General features: G+C 44.7%; 1 protein-coding gene across 1 annotated transcript in view; it reads right to left on the reverse strand.

Moving 5' to 3' along the window:
* The window catches only part of LOC147047766 (SWI/SNF-related matrix-associated actin-dependent regulator of chromatin subfamily B member 1), a 53,888-nt gene extending 40,308 nt beyond the window's left edge, over positions 1-13,580 (reverse strand). Inside the window, exons 1-4 of the mRNA XM_085925429.1 lie at positions 13,351-13,580; positions 12,728-12,839; positions 10,528-10,636; positions 4,867-5,004 (exon numbers count right to left, since the gene is read on the reverse strand). Of these exons, the coding sequence (XP_085781555.1) occupies positions 4,867-5,004; positions 10,528-10,636; positions 12,728-12,839; positions 13,351-13,440 (449 nt within the window). The 5' untranslated portion in view covers positions 13,441-13,580. The remainder of the gene's footprint in view (positions 1-4,866; positions 5,005-10,527; positions 10,637-12,727; positions 12,840-13,350) is intronic.
* Positions 13,581-20,124: the final 6,544 nt, after the last annotated feature.

A 20,124-nucleotide genomic window follows, 5' to 3' on the forward strand; every position in this document is an offset into this window, starting at 1 on the left:
GATGTTATTCTAAATCACGGACACTGCTCAAGGTGTCTAAGAATGTTCTGTACTTGATTACTGTAATTTTCTGACTATAAGTCGCGGTTTTTGTCATAGTTTGGGTGGTTTTTTTTTCACTTTATTGTGCATTTTATGGCTGGTGCGACTTATACTCCGGAGCGACTTATAGTCTGAAAATTACGGTATATCTTATGTTTTGATGAATGCTTGATGGGACGTCGTATTTTGCCTCATGTAAGACGCCAGCCTTGGATTACTACTGAAGGTTCTGGACAGAAGGAAAATGTTTTGACTAATAATGAAAAATACGGTGGGAAGCATAATTAAACTAAGAATGTGACAATGTAAACAAGTACATGGGGTGTCAAAAGTACAAACAAACAAAAGCATGGTAAGTGGTGAGTAAGAACTGCATAGTTAGGGAACATTAACGAATTGATGATGTCACACCCACAACTTCACATAAGTCCGTACAAAATGACAAAATTGGAAGGATGATGAAGGGACAAGGGGCAACAGTGGGTGAAGTGCGTGCATGTGCAAGAATGGAGAACTGGACTTCCTCTCTCAGAGGCCTCAGGTAATGCGTGTTGGCGACAATGTCTCCGGCAGCATCATGCTGAGCACGGGGGCCCCTCAAGGCTGTATGAATATAATATAAGGCAGTATGGCAATTGGTAACAAAGTTCCGCTGACTCGGTCAAAAGATCCCGTGGATCTTATATCGTGAATCATAGATAATGATTCAAACAAATGCTCATTACTATAAATTATGATCATTTATAGCTTGGATGCTTTTGGAAGTTTCATAACAGCTTTTTTTGTGATTTACTCTGCTGCAAAGATCCGCAACCTGCTTGGCAAAGAAATTCACCAAAACTGTACTGAAGGTGTGTCCGTCCAGGCAAGTATTGTATGTATGTATGTATATATATATATATATATATATATATATATATACACACACACACACACACACACACACACACACACACACACACACACACACACACACACACACACACACACACACACACACACACACACACATATATGGCTTTTACGCACGCCCGGTCCTTCTCGACAGGAGCTCTCTTTCACCTCCGTGGATTGAAGTCGGGGGCCGGCGCTCGGCCGGGTGGCTGTCCGGGGACGGTGGATGGCGCTCGGACATGGCTTTTACGCACGCCCAGTCCTATTTATGGAGCTTTCTTCCACCTCCGTGGCTGGAAGTTCAGTAGTTGTTGGCTCGTTGAACTCTTGTTTTGTTAAATAAAGAGCCGTTTACCAAACCCACGTCTTTCCTGGTACTTTGTTAACGCTCCAACATAGTTATATGCTAGATCTGGGCGGCGCGCATGCACGGCATTGTTGACATGAAGGAGGAGGAATTTGATCGATGGATTTAATGATTTGGAGTGACACAGATGGTTTGATGATATTGTTGTTATATGATAGTTATTATAGATATAGATATACTTTATACATCGTTATATGGGTCTGTGGAATAATTAGAAATGCAATTTACAACGGGTCCGACGTCAGCATATGCCGCGCATACGCGGCATTGTTTACATAAAGTAAGATCGATGGATTTAATGAATTGGAGTGACACAGATGATTTTATAAACGTGTTATTTATGTAATACTTACTTGAATAACTCTGAATGTTACATCAGGCCCGTTCTCAGCTCCTTGTTTGTGTATATGTGACGTTAGCATACTGTATCGTTTAGCCTGTTGTTGCTGGTTCATGTCTGTTTTTGGTGTTGGATTTTGACAAATACATTTTCCCCAAAAGTGCGACTTATACTCCGGTGTGACTCATATATGTTTTTTTTCACTTTATTGTGCATTTTATGGCTGGTGCGATTTATAATCCGGAGCGATTTTTAGTCTGAAAATTACGGTATATATAAAACTCGCGCCCTATGAGCCGTTGCGCCCTATGTGTGTGTTAAACACAGTCATGGCACACTACTGAGACTGCGACTTTTATTGCAGTGCGCCTTTTGAACGTGAAAATACGGTAACTAATTTCGCCTTGAGATGTGCCGAAAGATGCCGTCACGGCGGGCGAATGCTCGCGAGTTGCCGAGGCCGCTTCGCTACCCCCCCATATATAAAAAGAATTTCTCAACGGATTTACACGATTCACGAAAATGATACTTTCAACGGGAAAAGCACGGAAATCTGCGGATCCACATAAAATTCTCATCCCTGCATCAAAGATCTGCCATTGGCCAGTGTATGACGAGTTGGCTCATGGAGTTATTTATAACGTATTTTCTGGACTATAAGGCGAACATAAAATTTTCTCAAAAGCCGACAGTGCGCCTTATTGTCCGGTGCGCCTTATATATGGACCAAATTCCTCAATTTAAACAGGCCCAAAGCATTGTGTCATGAAATCAATCATAAGTGGCCTGCTGAAGACTATGAATCATGAATCAAAAAGACTATGGATCATTATTTTGTGATTATAAAGTAATTTAACTGCCAGAAAGAAAAGCTGGCTACTTTTTGCGCATATTGCTAAAGCAAGATCACTGAAAAAAAATCCGGCAAGAGCACATCATCAACATAGATGAAGTTCCACTCGTTCCTGTGAACCGCACTGTGGATAAAACAGGAGCACGTAAGGTAAATATTTGCACCACAGGGAATGAGAAATCAGCCTTCACGGTAGTTCTTGCTTGCCAGGCTAATGGGCAGAAACTTCCCCCCATGGTTATTTTCAAGAGGAAGACCTTGCCAAAAGAAAACTTTTCAGCCGGCGTCGTCATCAAAGCCAACTCGAAACGATGGATGGATGGATGGATGGATGGATGGATGGATGGATGGATGGATGGATGGATGGATGGATGGATGGATGGATGGATGGATGGATGGATGGATGGATGGATGGATGGATGGATGGATGGATGGATGAAGAGAAGATGAGCGAGTGGTTGAGCGAAATATAAGCAAAGAGACCAGGTGGCTTTTTTCACACAGATCCGTCCCTGTTGACTTATGACTCCATGCGCGCCCACATCACAGATGGTGTCAAAAAAAACAAGTGAAGCGCACTAATTCAACACGCCATCATTCCAGGTGGTTTGACAAAAGAAATCTAGCCGCTAGATATCAGTGTCAACAGGGCTTTCAAAGCTAGGATGAGAACTGCGTGGGAACGGTGGATGACAGAAGACGAACACACGTTCACCAAGACAGGGAGACAGCGCCGGAGGACATACGCCACTATCTGCCAGTAGATCGTAAATGCATGGGCTGATATATCTGTCTCAACCGTTGTCTGAGCTTTCAGGAAGGCTGGAATTGTCACTGCACTGCGAGATAGCAGTAGCGACACTGACAATGACGACTTTGAAGAGACGGAGCCGGGCATGTTGGATGCCGTATCTGCCCAACTGTTTAATTTGGACACCGAAGAAGAAGAATTTAAGGGATTCGTGGATGAGGACTAACTTTAAAGTTTAAGTTTTACGTGTTTATTTTGTGTGTTGTGTGATATTAACGTTATTGATATATTGTGATTGTTTCCACTATTTTGAGTTATGATATTGTGATTGCATTTATGTTTGAGCAACATTGAGTTATTTTTATATTGTGATTATGCTGTGATTGCATTGTTTGAGCAACATTGAGTTATTGTTATATTGTTATTGTTTTCACGATTTTGAGTGTTACTAGTATATTGTGATTGCATTGTTATTTATTAATGTTTATTAAGAAAGCAACGTTGAGTTATTGTTATATTGTTAGTTATCATATTGTGATTGCATTCATGTTTGAGCAACGTTGAGTTATTGTTAGATTGTTATTGTTTTCCCTATTTCGAGCGTTACTAGTATATTGTGATTGCATTAATGTTTGTTATTTATTAATGTTTATTAATAAGGTTTACTGATCTATCTGACTGTTTTGTTGACATTCCCTTTAGCGCAGCTCCATCTAGTAATTGATGCATAACGTAACCTTCTGTCTCTACTGTAGCCGCTATTATATAATCCAGTGCGCTTTATAATCCGGTGCGCTTTATATATGGACAAAATTTTAAAAATGGGCCATTGATTGAAGGTGCGCTTTATAATCCAGTGCGCCTTATAGTGCAGAAAATACGGGACCTTAAAACTAACATGTACTGCAGGGAGTCAGTTGCTGCCAAAGACATCAATGCATAGAGCTTTTACTGCAATGGTCTCTTTGTTAACGCTCAGATTAAAAAAAACAACACGTGGCTTGTATCGTAGCATAACACCTCACATCCCTAAAAATACAACAACCCATAGTTAGAATATAATGGTAGAGTAGGTTAATATATTTTCAATATATTAATAGATTTTCAAAAAATTTATTGTTTGTTAATAATTGGACATGGTGAACATAAAAGTAAAGACAAAAGTGCCGATCAGTCAAGATAGACGGGAGCCTTATAATTCCCGTTAGTAGCACAATATATAACCTACGTATACACAGTACCTTCTATTAAAATATATGCCATATTTACAGTAAGGTGATAAGTGAACTAATTTTTGTGATTTTTATCATACCCCAACATAAGGGGTATGATAAAAAGGGTTAAGACACCATGAGGAAATACCCGATAAACAATCCAGTAAAGTCATACAAAACACTCAGACACACATTGCTACACTCAAAGGATGAAAACAGAAAAAGAGAAAAAGTCTTGCATGAAAGTCATGCAACAAAACATACATTGGAAAAACAGACAGAGGATTCAAACAAACTGCCTACTGATGTGGGCTGTTTTTGAACACAATGCACCCAAAATTAACTGGTGATGAACACTAAAACCTGAAAACCACCAGCAAAATTGCAAGTTTTGCTTCTTCTTACCATAAAGGAAAGGTCCTCTTCTTGTCTCGACCCATTCGGTTGCGGTTGATGGTAGTGGAACAAGGCACAGCATCTAAATGGTGGGAGCTGTTGGGCAGTGTTGGGACCCATTGACTGCTTCTTTTGGCTTTCTGTTCCCTAGGAAAAGAAAATAAATGTTAAGCTGATACCTCGAGATTTTTGGGCAAACATTTAACTTTGTATCCATAAAATACTTTTACAAACCTTTATTATATGTTATTGTATGTTTAAACACTGTATGTATATTGTACTTTTAAATGGTTTTTGTATTCTTAAACACTTAAGTAAACATGTTAAAGTCAAACTGACTCTCAAGACTTCCAAGCATCATAAAGTTTCAATCATTGAACCTCCGGCCACTCTGCAGTTTGATTGAACTCAGCGCACCTGCGGTAAGGGATGCCATCAAGCTAATGGAGTCCTATCGGGCCGTTTTGGACTGCGGGACTGCGGAGGCAGCTGACAGGTACCGGATGGCCAAGCGGAACGCGGCTTTGACGGTTGCTGAGGCAAAAACCCAGGCGTGGGAGGAGTTTGGCGAGGCCATGGAGAATGACTTCCGGACGGCTTCAAAGCGATTCTGGTCCACCATCCGGCATCTCAGGAGGGGGAAGAACTGCACGGTCAACACTGTTTACAGTGGAGATGGTGTGCTGCTGACCTCGACTCTGGACGTCGTGAGTCGGTGGGGAGAATACTTCGAAGACCTCAATTCCACTGACACGCCTTCCATTGTGGAAGCAGGGCCTGGAGCCTCTGAGGCGGACTGTCCAATCTCTGGGGTCGAAGTCACTGAGGTAGTTAAAAAACTCCTCGGTGGCAGGGCCCCGGGGGTGGATGAGATCCGCTTGGAGTTCTTAAAGGCTTTGGATGTTGTGGGGCTGTGATGACTGACATGCCTCTACAACATTGCGTGGACATCGGGGACGGTGCCTCTGGATTGGCAGACTGAGGTGGTGGTTCCTCTCTTTAAGAAGGGAGATCGGAGGGTGTGTTCCAATTACAGGGGAATCACACTCCTCAGCCTCCCTGGTAAGGTCTATTCAGGGGTGCTGGAGAGGAGGGTTAATCGGGATGTCGAACCACGGATTCAGGAGGACCAGTGTGGCTTTCGTCCTGGCCGTGGAACAGTGGACCAGCTCTACACCCTCGGCAGGATCCTCGAGGGTGCATGGGAGTTTGCCCAACCAGTCCACATGTGTTTTGTGGACTTGGAGAAGGCGTTCGACCATGTCCCTCGGGAGATTCTGTGGAGGGTGCTTCGGGAGTACGGGGTGCCAAGCCAACTGATAAGGGCGGTTTGGTCCCTGTATCACCGATGCCAGAGTTTGGTCCGCATTTCCAGCAGTAATTCGGATTTGTTCCCAGTGAGGGTTGGACTCTGCCAAGGCTGCACTTTGTCACCGATTCTGTTCATAATTTCTATGGACAGAATTTCTAGTCAGCTCAGTGGCCTAGTCATCAGCTCAGTGGCCTAGTAGTAGAGTGTCCGCCCTGAGACTGGAAGGTTGTGGGTTCAAACCCCGGCCGGGTCATACTAAAGACTATAAAAATGGAACCCGTTGCTCCCTGCTTGGCACTCAGCATTAAGGGTTGGAATTGGGGGGTTAGATCACCAAATGATTCCAGAGCGCGGCACCGCTGCTGCTCACTGCTCCCCTCTCCCCCAGGGGATGGATCAAAATCACATGGGGATGGGTTAGATGCACAGGACAAATTTCACCACACCCAGGTGTGTGTGACGATGATCATTGGGACTTTGACTTTGGGATGCGCAAGACAATGGCGGAGCAGAGGCATTGAGGGGATCCGGTTTGGGGACCTCAGCATCGCGTCTCTGCTTTTTGCAGATGATGTGGTGCTATTGGCTTCTTCAGGCCGTGATCTCCAGCTCTCACTCGAGCGGTTCGCAGCAGAGTGTGAAGCGGTCAGGATTAGGGTCAGCATCTCCAAATCCGAGTCCATGGTCCTTGGTCGGAAAAGGGTGGAATGCCTTCTCCGGATCGGGGATGAGATCCTGCCCCCAAGTGGAAGAGTTCAAGTATCTTGGGGTCTTGTTCACGAGTGAGGGCAGGATGGAGCGCGAGATTGACAGGCGGATCGGTGCAGCGTCGGCAGCAAAGCTCTCAATTTACCGGTCGATCTAAGCTCCTACCCTCACCTATGGTCACGAGCTATGGGTCGTGACCGAAAGAACAAGATCCAGGATACAAGCGGCCGAAATGAGTTTCCTCCGCAGGGTGTCCGGGCTCTCCCTTAGAGATAGGGTGAGGAGCTCGGTCATCCGGAAGAGACTCGGGGTAGATCCACTGCTCCACCACGTGGAGAGGAGCCAGATAAGGGGGCTCGGGCATCTCATCAGGATGCCTCCTGGACGCCTCGCTATATAATATCCGCACGACTTTTATGAACCTTTATTGTAGTTTTATACACTTTGTTTTTTTAAACACTTCTTGTATTTTTAAACACTTTTGTAAATTTTTTAAAGTCAAACTGACTTGCAGAAACATTTTTCTTTATTTAAATAAGAAAACAAACGTAAATATATTGTTACAATATCCAGACAAGACTTTTATAAACCTTTTTTGAACTGTCAACCATTTTGGCTCCGCTCTGCTCTTGCCATGTGACCGGCTGTCACGCCCCCGGGGCGAGGGCATCCGCACAAGACCGTTATAATTTTACGACGGGCAAACAGGACAATCCGATCTGGAGTGACAAGCATGCACGCAATTCTACTACGCTTTGCGATTGAAGTGCGGAAACATGATAGTATGTGTGTAATGAAGTGTAAGTCTGAGGTGCTGCTGATATGTTGACGCAGACAGAGTGAATAAAGTGCGGGAGGCTGAGATAAAATGTTGTTTGAACTGCTATGCCAATAAGGTCCAAGGACACAGATCAACATATTCCCTTTAGCCTTAGTGTCATATGGGCAACAAACACCTGCGCTCCAAGTGACGCCGCGAGCATCAGGGAGTCGCTGATGGAGTAGGGGTGAACTTCCCTGTCTTGTTGCCTGGTCGTGTGCTTCATTGCATATCACGCTGAAAAAAAAGAAAAAAATCTGCGATGCACCAAACCTATTGGCAATATTTGTTTAAAAAAATTCTGTGATGGAGCGAGGCCGCGTTAGGTGAACCCCAAAGTAGCGAGGGATTGCTGTATACTATACCACTTTTGAATGGAATTTTTTGGTGAATTTGAATGTGCACTGTTTCCATATACCGTAATTTTCTGACTATAAGTCGCTCTGGAGTATAAGTCGCACCAGCCATAAAATGTACAATAAAGTGAAAAAAAGCAAAGTACCAGGAAAGACGTGGGTTTATATAACAACAATATTATCAAACCATCTGTGTCACTCCAAATCATTAAATCCATCGATCAAATTCCTCGTACTTTATGTCTGCAGAGATCTAGTATATAACGATATTGTAGCGTTGACAAAGTACCAGGAAAGACGTGGGTTTGGTAAACGGCTCTTTATTTAACAAAACAAGAGTTCAACGAGCCAACAACTACTGAACTTCCAGCCACAGAGGTGGAAGAGAGCTCCATGAAAAGGGCCGGGCGTGCGTAAAAGCCATGTCCGAGCCCCATCCACCGTCCCCGGACAGCCACCCGGCCGAGCGCCGGACCCCGACTTCCATCCATGGAGGTGAAAGAGAGCTCCCGTAAAAGCCATAATAGTTTTTCAAACCTTCTGTGTCACTCCAAATCATAAAATCCTTCAAACTCTTCGTCCTCCGTGTCACTTACAAACAAAGTCGCTAATGATGCCGGTAGTACGTGGGGCCCTTCGTCATCTTCGTCATCCCGTGATCAAATCCTTTGCCCTTTATGTAAACAACCGCCGCGCGGCACGGGTGACGTCACTTGCAGTTCAAATGACAGTAATCCCTTGCTACATCGCGGTTTGTTTATTGTGGTTGCTTGAATTTTAAAAATTTGTGAAAAAAAATCACATATAAGTCGCCCCAACCCCCACCCAAACTATGACAAAAACCGCGATTTATAGTCCGAAAATTACGGTACATGTTTCACTTACACTCATGACATCATAAAAAGACATTGCTCAACCCATGTGATTCATTTGGAAAAACAAATATTCAGACGACTGAAGTATCTCCTTTCTCAATTCTCTTTAACCCAGTCGCCCACGTTTCTCTGGATCTACCTTGCATAAGACTTTTCACATGTACATGTATGAAAATAAATTGAATCTTAAATCGCTTGAATCTTGAAGTGTGATAAGGTGCCCAAGCCACTTTGTCTGACTCCTCTCAACGTGGAGGAGCAACAGCTCACCTCAGAGTCCTTGCTGGACGACTGAACTTTCACCTCATCTATAAAAGAGAGCCCGGACACCCAGCAGGATCACATTCTCTGCAAAAATTTACCATTTTGTTGGTCTCTTAGCAACAAAACATGAATTACAAGCATAACATTTGACATATTTATGGTCCGTGTTATCAGAGCCCTGGGCGAACCATCCATCGCATCAATTGAATAGAGGCAACAACAGGCTTAATAATTGTACGGTATGCTAACGTTACATGAAACATAAACAATGAACTGGGAACGTGCTTGGTATGTTAACATAACATATTAAGAGTTATTCAGATAACTACGTATAGCATAAATAACTTGCTAACAAGTTAACCAAACCATCGTGTCACTCCAAATCACTAAATCCAATGAAATCTTCATCCTTAGTGTCACTTTTAAACAACTCCACTCGAAGATGCTGCGCTTCCTCTTCTACGTCCCTTGCGTCAGACTCATCGACAGTTGCAGTTCCATTTATTCCAGTCTTTCTGAATCCTGACACACAGGCCTAGAGTGCCCTCTTCCGGTTTAGTGGGAAAATAACGTGTGAAATTATATAATCATGTGTTAATAATTTCACGCATACATAAGTCACTCCAGAGTATAAGTCGCACCCCCTGCTAACCTATTAAAAGAACAGTCTTTCTGAATCCTGACACACAGGCCTAGAGTGCCCTCTTCTGGTTTAGTGGGAAAAAAACGTGTGAAATTATATAATCATGTGTTAATAATTTTACGCATACATAAGTCACTCCAGAGTATAAGTCGCACCCCCTGCTAACCTATTAAAAGAACTGCGACTTATAGTTCAGAAAATATAATAGTAATGTGATGTGTCTGTATACCTTTCAGAAAATAGGTAGTTGACAATGAGCTAACGATGTTGCTTCGAAGCTCGTGTTGGTGGTGCTCAGACGACGGAGAATTCACCACCGTTACACCATTACCGAACCCACACATCAAACATAAATTTCAGAGTCAAAATGAGCCCCCCCTCCTTAAACAATCCTTGTAACACTGTAATAAATCAGTCATAAAGATGAAAAAGCCCAACTGCTTCTTATCAAACACCTTAAAATTAGTCATGGAAATTCAATCGCGAGCGCTCGTCATTTAGCTTCTTATGGTATTTATATCCTCCATTTAAAATACTATTTAAAAAATGCATTTATGACCAAAGAAATTGGGGTCTATGACCAAAACCGCGTTAGACAGAAATTTGCGTAGACTCAAACTGCTTCAAATCAAGCTTCAGCTGTAAATAGAAACTAAAATATTCTGCATAGGCAACTTTAAAGTAAGCAATACCTGAGATATGCTGGTGGCTCTGTGTTGATAGATACTGCCTTGTATTTGTCATCGTTACCATCAAAGATCTCTTCACACTCAGATGCCTTCAGTAGGGTAACACTGGTGGCTAAAATTTGTGGATAAAATGTCATTTTTTTTTCAGTTCAGAAGACAAGGGACAATTTTTAGTTTGTATTTTTTTCCATTTGCAATGTCAAAGACACAACCAAATTTAAGTTGTCATTTAATATTTGTTACAGTAATGTAACCATTCAAATGTTTGGGGTTACTTAGAAATGCCCTTATTTTTAAAGTAATGAGGATAACATTAAACTAATCAGGAATGCCTTTTATACATCGTTAATGTGGTAAATTACTAATCTAGCAGCAAACATCTGTTTTTTTTTATGCAATATCTATTTTCAGCAACCATCCCTCCGGTGTTTTAGTGGTCCATTGTGTTTGCTAGTTGTGTAAAAAGTCTACTAGATGATTAGAAAACCAATCAATCAATCAAGTCAAGTTTATATAGCCCTAAATCACAAGCAGTCTCAAAGGGCTCTGTCCTCTGCATTTAACCCATCCCCATGTGATTTTGATCCATCCCCTGGGGGAGAGGGGAGCAGTGAGCAGCAGCGGCGCCGCGCTCGGGAATCATTTTTGGTGATCTAACCCCCCAATTCCAACCCTTAAATGCTGAGTGCCAAGCAGGGAGGCAATGGGTTCCATTTTTAAAGTCTTTGGTATGACCCGGCCGGGGTTTGAACCCACAACCTTCCAGTCTCAGGGCGGACACTCTACTACTAGGCCACTGAGCTGGTTACACACTTGAAAACCCTTGTGCAAATTACGTATGTTCACTTTTATGGACCCCAAACGTTTGAATGGTACTCTATAAGGATGTCAAACAACAATGAATGACATTGAAATGATGTAAAATGACTGGGAATGGGCTGAACATGTTGAAGTTGGAATGTTTCAAATCAATCAAAAAATGCAGAACTTGTATATAAAAAAAAGCATAAAAAATAATTTTTGAATATTTTTGTGGATATTTATAGAGAAAATGTAAATTTTTTGGTACGTGGAAATTTTCGGAACCAGTCAGCATAAGATCAACAGTTTAAGGTTGTAACAGATTAAATCAACAAAAAAAATGAAATTAGAGAAGAAAAACAAAAAACTGTAATTTATGATTTTTATGGATAATTTAATGGAGAAGTAGTTTAGAATCAGTAGGCATAAGATGAACAGTTTAAAGAGGAACTGTTTGAATCCGTCAAAAAATGTTGAAATTAGAAATGAATTGAATTAGCTAAATGTTAGTTTCAAATGGGAACAATGTAAATGTGAAATGTTGAATGAGCCACTGAATATGAATAGTGAATTTATTGTTGAAAAATTTAGAATTTTGTGAAAATTTCAAATATCTGCAATTCACATTTAGTAGCCTGAATAACATGTATTCTCAGCATGCTTTGCAACTGAGATTCTGTGAATCATTAATTAATGAAAAAATAGAGGAGACTAATGAGGGATATATAAATAAATTGGTTTTTCTGCAGAAAAATGTGAAAAACTGAAAATTTGAAATCACAGTTTAAAGTTGTAACAGATTAAATCAACAAAATAAAAAAAATGAAATTAGAGAATTAAAACAAAAACTGTAATTAATGATTTTTATGGATAATTTAATGGAGAAATTGAATTTTTGGTAAGTGGAAATTTTTAGAATCAGTAGGCATAAGATGAACAGTTTAAAGTGGAACTGTTTGACTCTGTCAAAAAATTTTGAAATTAGAAAAGAATGAGCTAAATGTTAGTTTCAAATGGGAACAATGTAAATGTGAAATGTTGAATGAGCCACTGAATATGAATAGTGAATTTTTAGTTGAAAAATTTAGAATTTTGTGAAAATTTTAAATATCTGCAATTCAAACTTAGTAACCTGAATAACATGTATTCTCAGGATGCTTTGCAACTGAGATTCTGTGAATCATTAATTAATGAAGAAATAGAGGAGAATAATGAGGGATATATAAAGTAATTATTTTTTCTGCAGAAAAATAATGTGAAAAACAGAAAATTTGAAATCACCCTTCACACAATCAATGCGTTCCTTTGTATTTGTAGAAGAAACTGGGAAATGGGTTGATACATATTTAAGCTTCTTCATTAAAGCAAATGTGCAGGTACAATTATATCTTGCAACACTCACCATGTGATGATGCTACAATTTTCTTTCGCTCCTCCACTGAAGCAAGCCTCCTCCATAAAGATGGATATCTTTTGTATAAAGATCCTCGAAACATACGCAGATAATTTCCTACCTGAAATCAAACAATAAATGTGACTTGACACTTAAAAATGCAATGTTCCACTTGAAGTAGCACCAGGAAATTGCCAACCTGCTGGATAGAATCCAATAAATCATATGTTTGAGCTCATCCCAACGGTAAGTGTTTTTGTTTTGTTTTGTTTTGTTCCACACTGTTGACGAAATTAAAAGCTGCAAGATCCACAAGTATTCATGGTAGGCTGCAATTTAGGCTACATCGAAATAAGTAGAAGGAAACTGAGATGAGAGCTCGACTTCAGGCAGCCACGAACTACAAAAAATATATATAAATAAAAACGCATTACTTAATTGACTCCTCTACTTTGCAGACCAATGGGTGTAACTAAGACGCTGACTGAACATGAACTTGACTTGTAAGGACACATGTTCCGAATACATTCCTCTTTTTTCTGCGCTCAAAAATGCAAACAACACAAATTATGTCATGCGTCGCTTCAACAGCTAGTAAGAAAAGCAAATCTTGTGGTAACATCGGCACATACCTCCGAACCAACCATGTAAAAATCCCCGTCGTGTTCTAACTGAAATTTAACTGGCTTCTGTCCATATGTTTTACTCAGTGCCAACTGCATGGCTGCACTATATTCACGTATTTGTGTATTTTTAAAGGCTTCTTCTCTATTTACGACCAAAAAAAATCTACGTTGCCTTGGTGGTAGGTACCAGACCTACTCGATTAGACAGATCGGCTCCGGGGACTGCGCCTCTTGATGACGGCACGCTATATGATTGGCTGTAAAATAGTATGGAGATTGTGGTTGGTTAGTTTTGCGGAAGAGCGATTATTTGTTTTGCACGCGCACGGTAAAATTTGTCCGGCACCTAACCGTGGGGAACTGACGTCACACACACACACACACACACACACGCACACACACACACACACACACACACACACACACACGGTAAAATTTGACCGGCACCTAACCGTGGGGAACGCTGTTCTAGTGTGGCTTATTCATTTTTTAATTTGAACTATTTTAATCAAAATCGCATATCAGCAGTCTTCACTAGTGACACCGATGCGTCGGCGCATGTGTCGAGCTCGTAGAGCGAAGCCCTGTGTTGGTGTGCGTATCGCTTTAAAAAAGCCACGTGACCGAATGAGCAGCATTGTAATGTGTCAAGGAAGCGCGCTTTAGCTCTGTTAAAGGAAGCGCATTGTCAACGGGATGGATCTGCTAAAACAATATCTGAATATCAAGAATTATGGAGCAGCCCCAAGTCAGATACTGGGACAATCTAAAGACCCACTACACTGCACTCCAGCCTCATCTGTGCTGTGTGAGTGTGTTTTCAACGGCGGGAGAAATTGTGTCCAAAAAGCCCAACAGGCGCAATTTCATCCATCCATCCATTTTCTGAACCGCTTAGTCCCCACGGGGGTCGCGGGCGTGCTGGAGCCTATCCCAGCCGTCAGCGGGCAGTAGGCAGGGGACACCTTGAACCGGTTGCCAGCCAATCGCAGGGCACACAGAGACAAACAACCAATTGCACTCGCACTCACACCTAGGGACAATTTGGAGTGCTCAATCGGCCTACCAAGTATGTTTTTGGGATGTGGGAGGAAACCGGAGTACCCGGAGAAAACCCGCGCGGGTCCGGGGAGAACATGCAAACTCCACACAGGGAGGGCCAGAGGTGGAATTGAACCCACACCCTCCTTACCGTGAGACGGACGTGCTACCTAGTGCACCACCAAGCCACGGCTCAATTACAAAACATTGGAAAAACTTATTGTTTGAAATAAAAATTAGTAAAAAGAAAACATCTCCGTGCACAAGCATCCTTTTTCACAACACGTTCACTTTGATTTTCATGTCACGATACATGTTCACATTGACTTCACCTTCATCTTCATCCGCTTATCCGGGGTAGGGTCGCGGGGGCAGCAGCTTTAGGAGGGACTCCCAGACCTCCCTCTCCCCAGCCACTTCCTCCAGCTCATCCCGGGGGATCCCAAGGCGTTCCCAGGCCAGCCGAGAGACGTAGTCTCTCCAGCGCGTCCTGGGTCGTCCCCGGGGTCTCCTACCGGTGGGACATCCCCGGAACAACTCCCCAGGGCATCTCCAAGCCACCTCATCTGGCTCCTCTCAACGTGAAGGAGGAGCGGCTCTACTCCGAGTCTCTCCCGGATGACCGAGCTTCTCACCCTATCTCTAAGGGAGAGCCCGGACACCCTGCGGAGGAAACTCATTTCAGCCGCTTGTATCCTGGATCTCGTTCTTTCGGTCACGACCCATAGCTCGTGACCATAGGTGAGGGTAGGAGCGTAGATCGACCGGTAAATCGAGAGCTTTCCCATTTGGCTCAGCTCTCTCTTCACCACGACGGACCGGTACAGACTCCGCATTACTGCCGACGCTGCACCGATCCGCCTGTCGATCTCGCGCTCCATCCTGCCCTCACTCGTGAACAAGACCCCAAGATACTTGAACTCCTCCACTTGGGGCAGGATCTCATCCCCGATCCGGAGAGGCCATTCCACCCTTTTCCGACCGAGGACCATGGACTCGGATTTGGAGGTGCTGACCCTCATCCCGACCGCTTCACACTCGGCTGCGAACCGCTCCAGTGAGAGCTGGAGATCACGGACTGAAGAAGCCAACAGCACCACGTCATCTGCAAAAAGCAGTGACGCGATGCTGAGGTCCCCAAACCGGACCCCCTCAACGCCTCGGCTGCGCCTAGAAATTCTGTCCATAAAAATTATGAACAGAATCTGTGACAAAGGGCAGCCTTGGCGGAGTCCAACCTTCACTGGAAACGAATCCGACTTACTGCCGGAAATGCGGACCAAACTCTGGCATCGGTGATACAGGGACCGAACCGCCCTTATCACACATGTGGACTGGTTGGGCGAACTCCCATGCACCCTCGAGGATCCTGCCGAGGGTGTAGAGCTGGTCCACTGTTCCACGGCCAGGACGAAAGCCACACTGCTCCTCCTGAATCCGAGGTTCGACCTCCCCACGGATCCTCCTCTCCAACACCCCTGAATAGACCTTACCAGGGAGGCTGAGGAGTGTGATTCCCCTGTAATTGGAACACACCCTCCGGTCCCCCTTCTTAAAGAGAGGAACCACCACCCCAGTCTGCCAATCCAGAGGCACCGTCCCCGATGTCCACGCAATGCTGTAGAGGCGTGTCAGCCATGACAGCCCCACAACATCCAGAGCCTTTAAGAACTCCGGGCGGATCTCATCCAGCCCCGGGGCCTTGCCACCGAGGAGTGTTTTAACTACCTCAGTGACTTCAACCTCCAAGATTGGAGAGTCCACCTCAGAGTCCTCAGGCCCTGCTTCCACAAAGGAAGGCGTGTTGGTGGAATTGAGGAGGTCTTTGAAGTATTCCCCCCACCGACTCACGACATCCCGAGTCGAGGTCAGCAGCACACCATCTCCACTGTAAACAGTGTTGACCGTGCACTGCTTCCCCCTCCTGAGACGCCGGATGGTGGACCAGAATTTCCTCGAAGCCGTCCGGAAGTCATTCTCCATGGCCTCGCCAAACTCCTCCCACGCCCAAGTTTTTGCCTCAGCAACCGCCGAAGCCGCGTTCCGCTTGGCCATCCGGTACCTGTCAGCTGCCTCCGGAGTCCCGCAGGCCAAAAAGGCCCTATAGGACTCCTTCTTCAGCTTGACGGCATCCCTTACCGCCGGTGTCCACCAGCAAGTTCGGGGATTGCCGCCACGACAGGCACCAACAACCTTACGGCCACAGCTCCGGTCGGCTGCCTCAACAATGGAGGCGCGGAACAAGGTCCACTCGGACTCAATGTCCCCCGCCTCCCCCGGGACGTGGGAAAAGCTCTGCCGGAGGTGGGAGTTGAAGCTCTTCCTGACAGGGGATTCTGCCAGACGTTCCCAGCAGACCCTCACAGAGCGTTTGGGTCTGCCGGGTCGGACCGGCATCTTCCCCCACCATCGGAGCCAACCCACCACCAGGTGGTGATCAGTTGACAGCTCCGCCCCTCTCTTTACCCGAGTGTCCAAAACATGCGGCCGCAAATCCGATGACACGACTACAAGGTCGATCAACGAACTGCGGCCTAGGGTGTCCTGGTGCCCAGTGCACGCATGGACACCCTCATGCTTGAACATGGTGTTCATTATAGAAAATCCGTGTCGAGCACAGAAGTCCAATAATAGAACACCGGTCGGGTTCAGATCGGGGGGGCCGGGCCGTTCCTCCCAATCACGCCCTTCCAGGTCTAACTGTCATTGTCCACGTGAGCATTGAAGTTACCCAGTAAAACGATGGAGTCCCCAGAAGGAGTGCTCTCCGGCACTTCCTCCAGGGACTCTAAGAAGGGTGGGTACTCTGAGCTGCCGTTCGGTGCATGGACACAAACAACAGTCAGGACCCGTCCCCCCACCCGAAGGCGGAGGGAGGCTACCCTCTCGCTCACTGGGGTGAACCCCAATGTGCAGGCGCCCAGCCGGGGGGCAATAAGTATGCCAACACCTGCTCGACGCCTCTCACCGTGGGCAACTCCAGAGTGGAAGAGAGTCCAGCCCCTCTCGAGAGGGCTTGTACCAGAGCCCAAACTATGTGTGGAGGCAAGTCCGACTATGTCTAGTCGGAACCTTTCTCCCTCACACACCAGCTCGGGCTCCTTTCAAGCCAGAGAGGTGACATTCCATGTCCCTAGAGCCAGCCTCTGCAGCCGGGGATCAGACCGCCAAGGTCTCCGCCTTTGGCCGCCGCCCAGCTCACTATGCACCCGACCCCTTTGGCCCCTCCTATAGGTGGTGAGCCCATTGGAAGGGGGACCCACGTTTTCTTTTCGGGCTATGCCCAACCGGACCCCATGAGCGAAGGCCCGGCCACCAGGCGCTCGCCTTTGAGCCCCACCTCCAGGCCTGGCTCCAGAGAGGGGCCCCGGTGACCCGCGTCCGGGTGAGGGAAAACGACATCCATATATCTTTTTCATCATAAGGGGTCTTCTGAGCTGTGCTTTGTCTGGCCCCTTACCAAGGACCCTTCTGCCATGGGTGACCCTACCAGGGACATGAAGCCCCAGACAACATGGCTCCTAGGATCATAGGGGCACGCAAACCCCTCCACCACGATAAGGTGACGACTCACGGAGGGGACATTTATTGACTGTAACTAAAAAATAAAATATATTTTCAATTTGAATAAATATGTGAAACCTACGGAAGAGGATTAGGGCCAGTGAAGAAAAAAAAAACGAGGGGTGACAGGATTCTGACTTTAAAGCTTTAAAGTCAGAATTCTGAGAATAAAGTCAGAATTCTGACTTTAAAGTCCCACTTTCTGACTTTATTCTCAGAATTCTGACTTGTCTGACAAGAATAAAGTCAGAAGTCTGACTTTATTCTCTTGAGAATTCTGACTTTATAAGAATAAAGTAGAAGAAGTAGTCAGAGAATTCTGACTTTATAAGAATAAAGTCAGAATTCCGACTTTAAAGTTAGAATTCTGACTTTATGGTGTGGGGTGGCGGAGGGAAAGTCAGCGAGGTGTGGTTTTGACCAGTGTTAGGATACGGATTTTAGCAATTGATCTGACTCCAAATTGCGATCAACACTTAACACAAGTTGCCATGTCCCAATCCACACACTGGCGCACCTAACAATTTTGCGAGTTCGTTCTGTCAAAGAGAAGACCAGTAGATCAATCAGACCAAATTTACCAATTGTTTATTCCTAACAAAGCGCACTAATACAGGCCTGGATCCCGGGTCCCTCACACTAAAACGCGTGCGTTTTTGTGACCACCAAAAGACGACACATTCTTCCGGGTTGCCCAGTTTTAAAGATACACAATATGAATATTAAAACATGCAAAATGTGTGATGATTGGTCGATGGCCATCTCCTCCCCGTCGAGGTGTCATCACTGTGGTCAGGGGCTGGGCTTTCTCCTCTCGAAGCCCAACCACCTGGACGTGGTGTTGTTCTTTGTTCTCGTTCCTCAACCTTGAGGTGTTATCGTCCGGTACTCCCTTCGTCCCGTACCGTCCCGTACTCCCTTCGTCTGGTACTCCCTTCCTGGGCCTGTTCCACAACACTTCAAAGAAGACAAGTTCATGCAGTTTGCCTGCACATTCCTCACCCCCACCAGCAATCCACACGAGCACTCCAATACTAGATATTATATTCATATGATTATAAGTTTAACACAACCTTAAAAAATATGTTTGCAAACTGCTGAAAGCACATTTCCCTTTATTCCCTCTCTTGACCTTACTTATGAGGTCATCACCCGTTACTCCAGCAAACAGCTACCAGCGCGCTATCGGTCCTTCCTTCCCATATTGGCCCAACGGGCCAACGGTTTTCTCAATCAACCGGACAGTGAGTGATCTAATACATGGAATACAACAACAACCGCATAACATCATAATTGTAGTAAAAATAGCCACAGCAACAAGCACAGACATGATGAGCCCTTTCCAGTTTCCAAACGTTTTCATCCAATCAGACCAAACATCAGTGTGTACACCTGAATGATCTTTCATCTTTTTGTTCAGTGTCCTTAGTCCTTCCACCACCTTGGTCAGTCGGCCCCCTGGTGCCGTGTTGTTTGGGATGAAAGTACAACATGCATCACCAAACATTCCACACACACCATGTTCCTTAGCCAATAGCAGGTCCAACGCAATTCTATTTTGGAACGCCATTAACGACGTTGCAGCCAATTGTTCATGAACTGCAGCAAATGATTCAGCTGTATAATTACCCAGTCGTTGGACATTGTAGTGAACATAATTAATACGGTCTACATTTTTATTGGGGGTGATCCATAGGAAGATACTTTCGAATCCCGAGGCCACTTGATTAACGAGTTTATACTCATCTGGTACACCTCGGGGCACTCCTATAGCGTCAATATATGTTGGATCGTCGTCGCTCAACCACGGGAACAAAACGTCTCTTTTGGCTCGCTTCAGGAGCTCCGCCAGTGGGGACTCCAGGTCCCAATTGAGATTCTGTATTTCAATAGGGACAACCACCACAGGCATTATCAAAGACACGAGGGCACAGATACCTGATGCATTCCTTGGCAAGCGATCATATAATTTGTCATCACCACACCACAACCAGATGTCTGCACGAGAGAGAGGAGAGGTTACAGTCAGTGACAAATTGAATTTGCACCATGTGGGATCTATTGTCCCAATACTTGCGCCGGTTCACTTTAACTTTAAACATGTCATATTTTGTTGAGTCACATGGTTGTCAAAAATGGGCTTTCTTTTTTCCACGCCTACAACTGGGAAAATAT

Source organism: Syngnathus leptorhynchus, chromosome 12, assembly GCF_054491065.1.
Source record: "Syngnathus leptorhynchus isolate UIUO chromosome 12, UIUO_Slep, whole genome shotgun sequence".
Taxonomy (NCBI): domain Eukaryota; kingdom Metazoa; phylum Chordata; class Actinopteri; order Syngnathiformes; family Syngnathidae; genus Syngnathus; species Syngnathus leptorhynchus.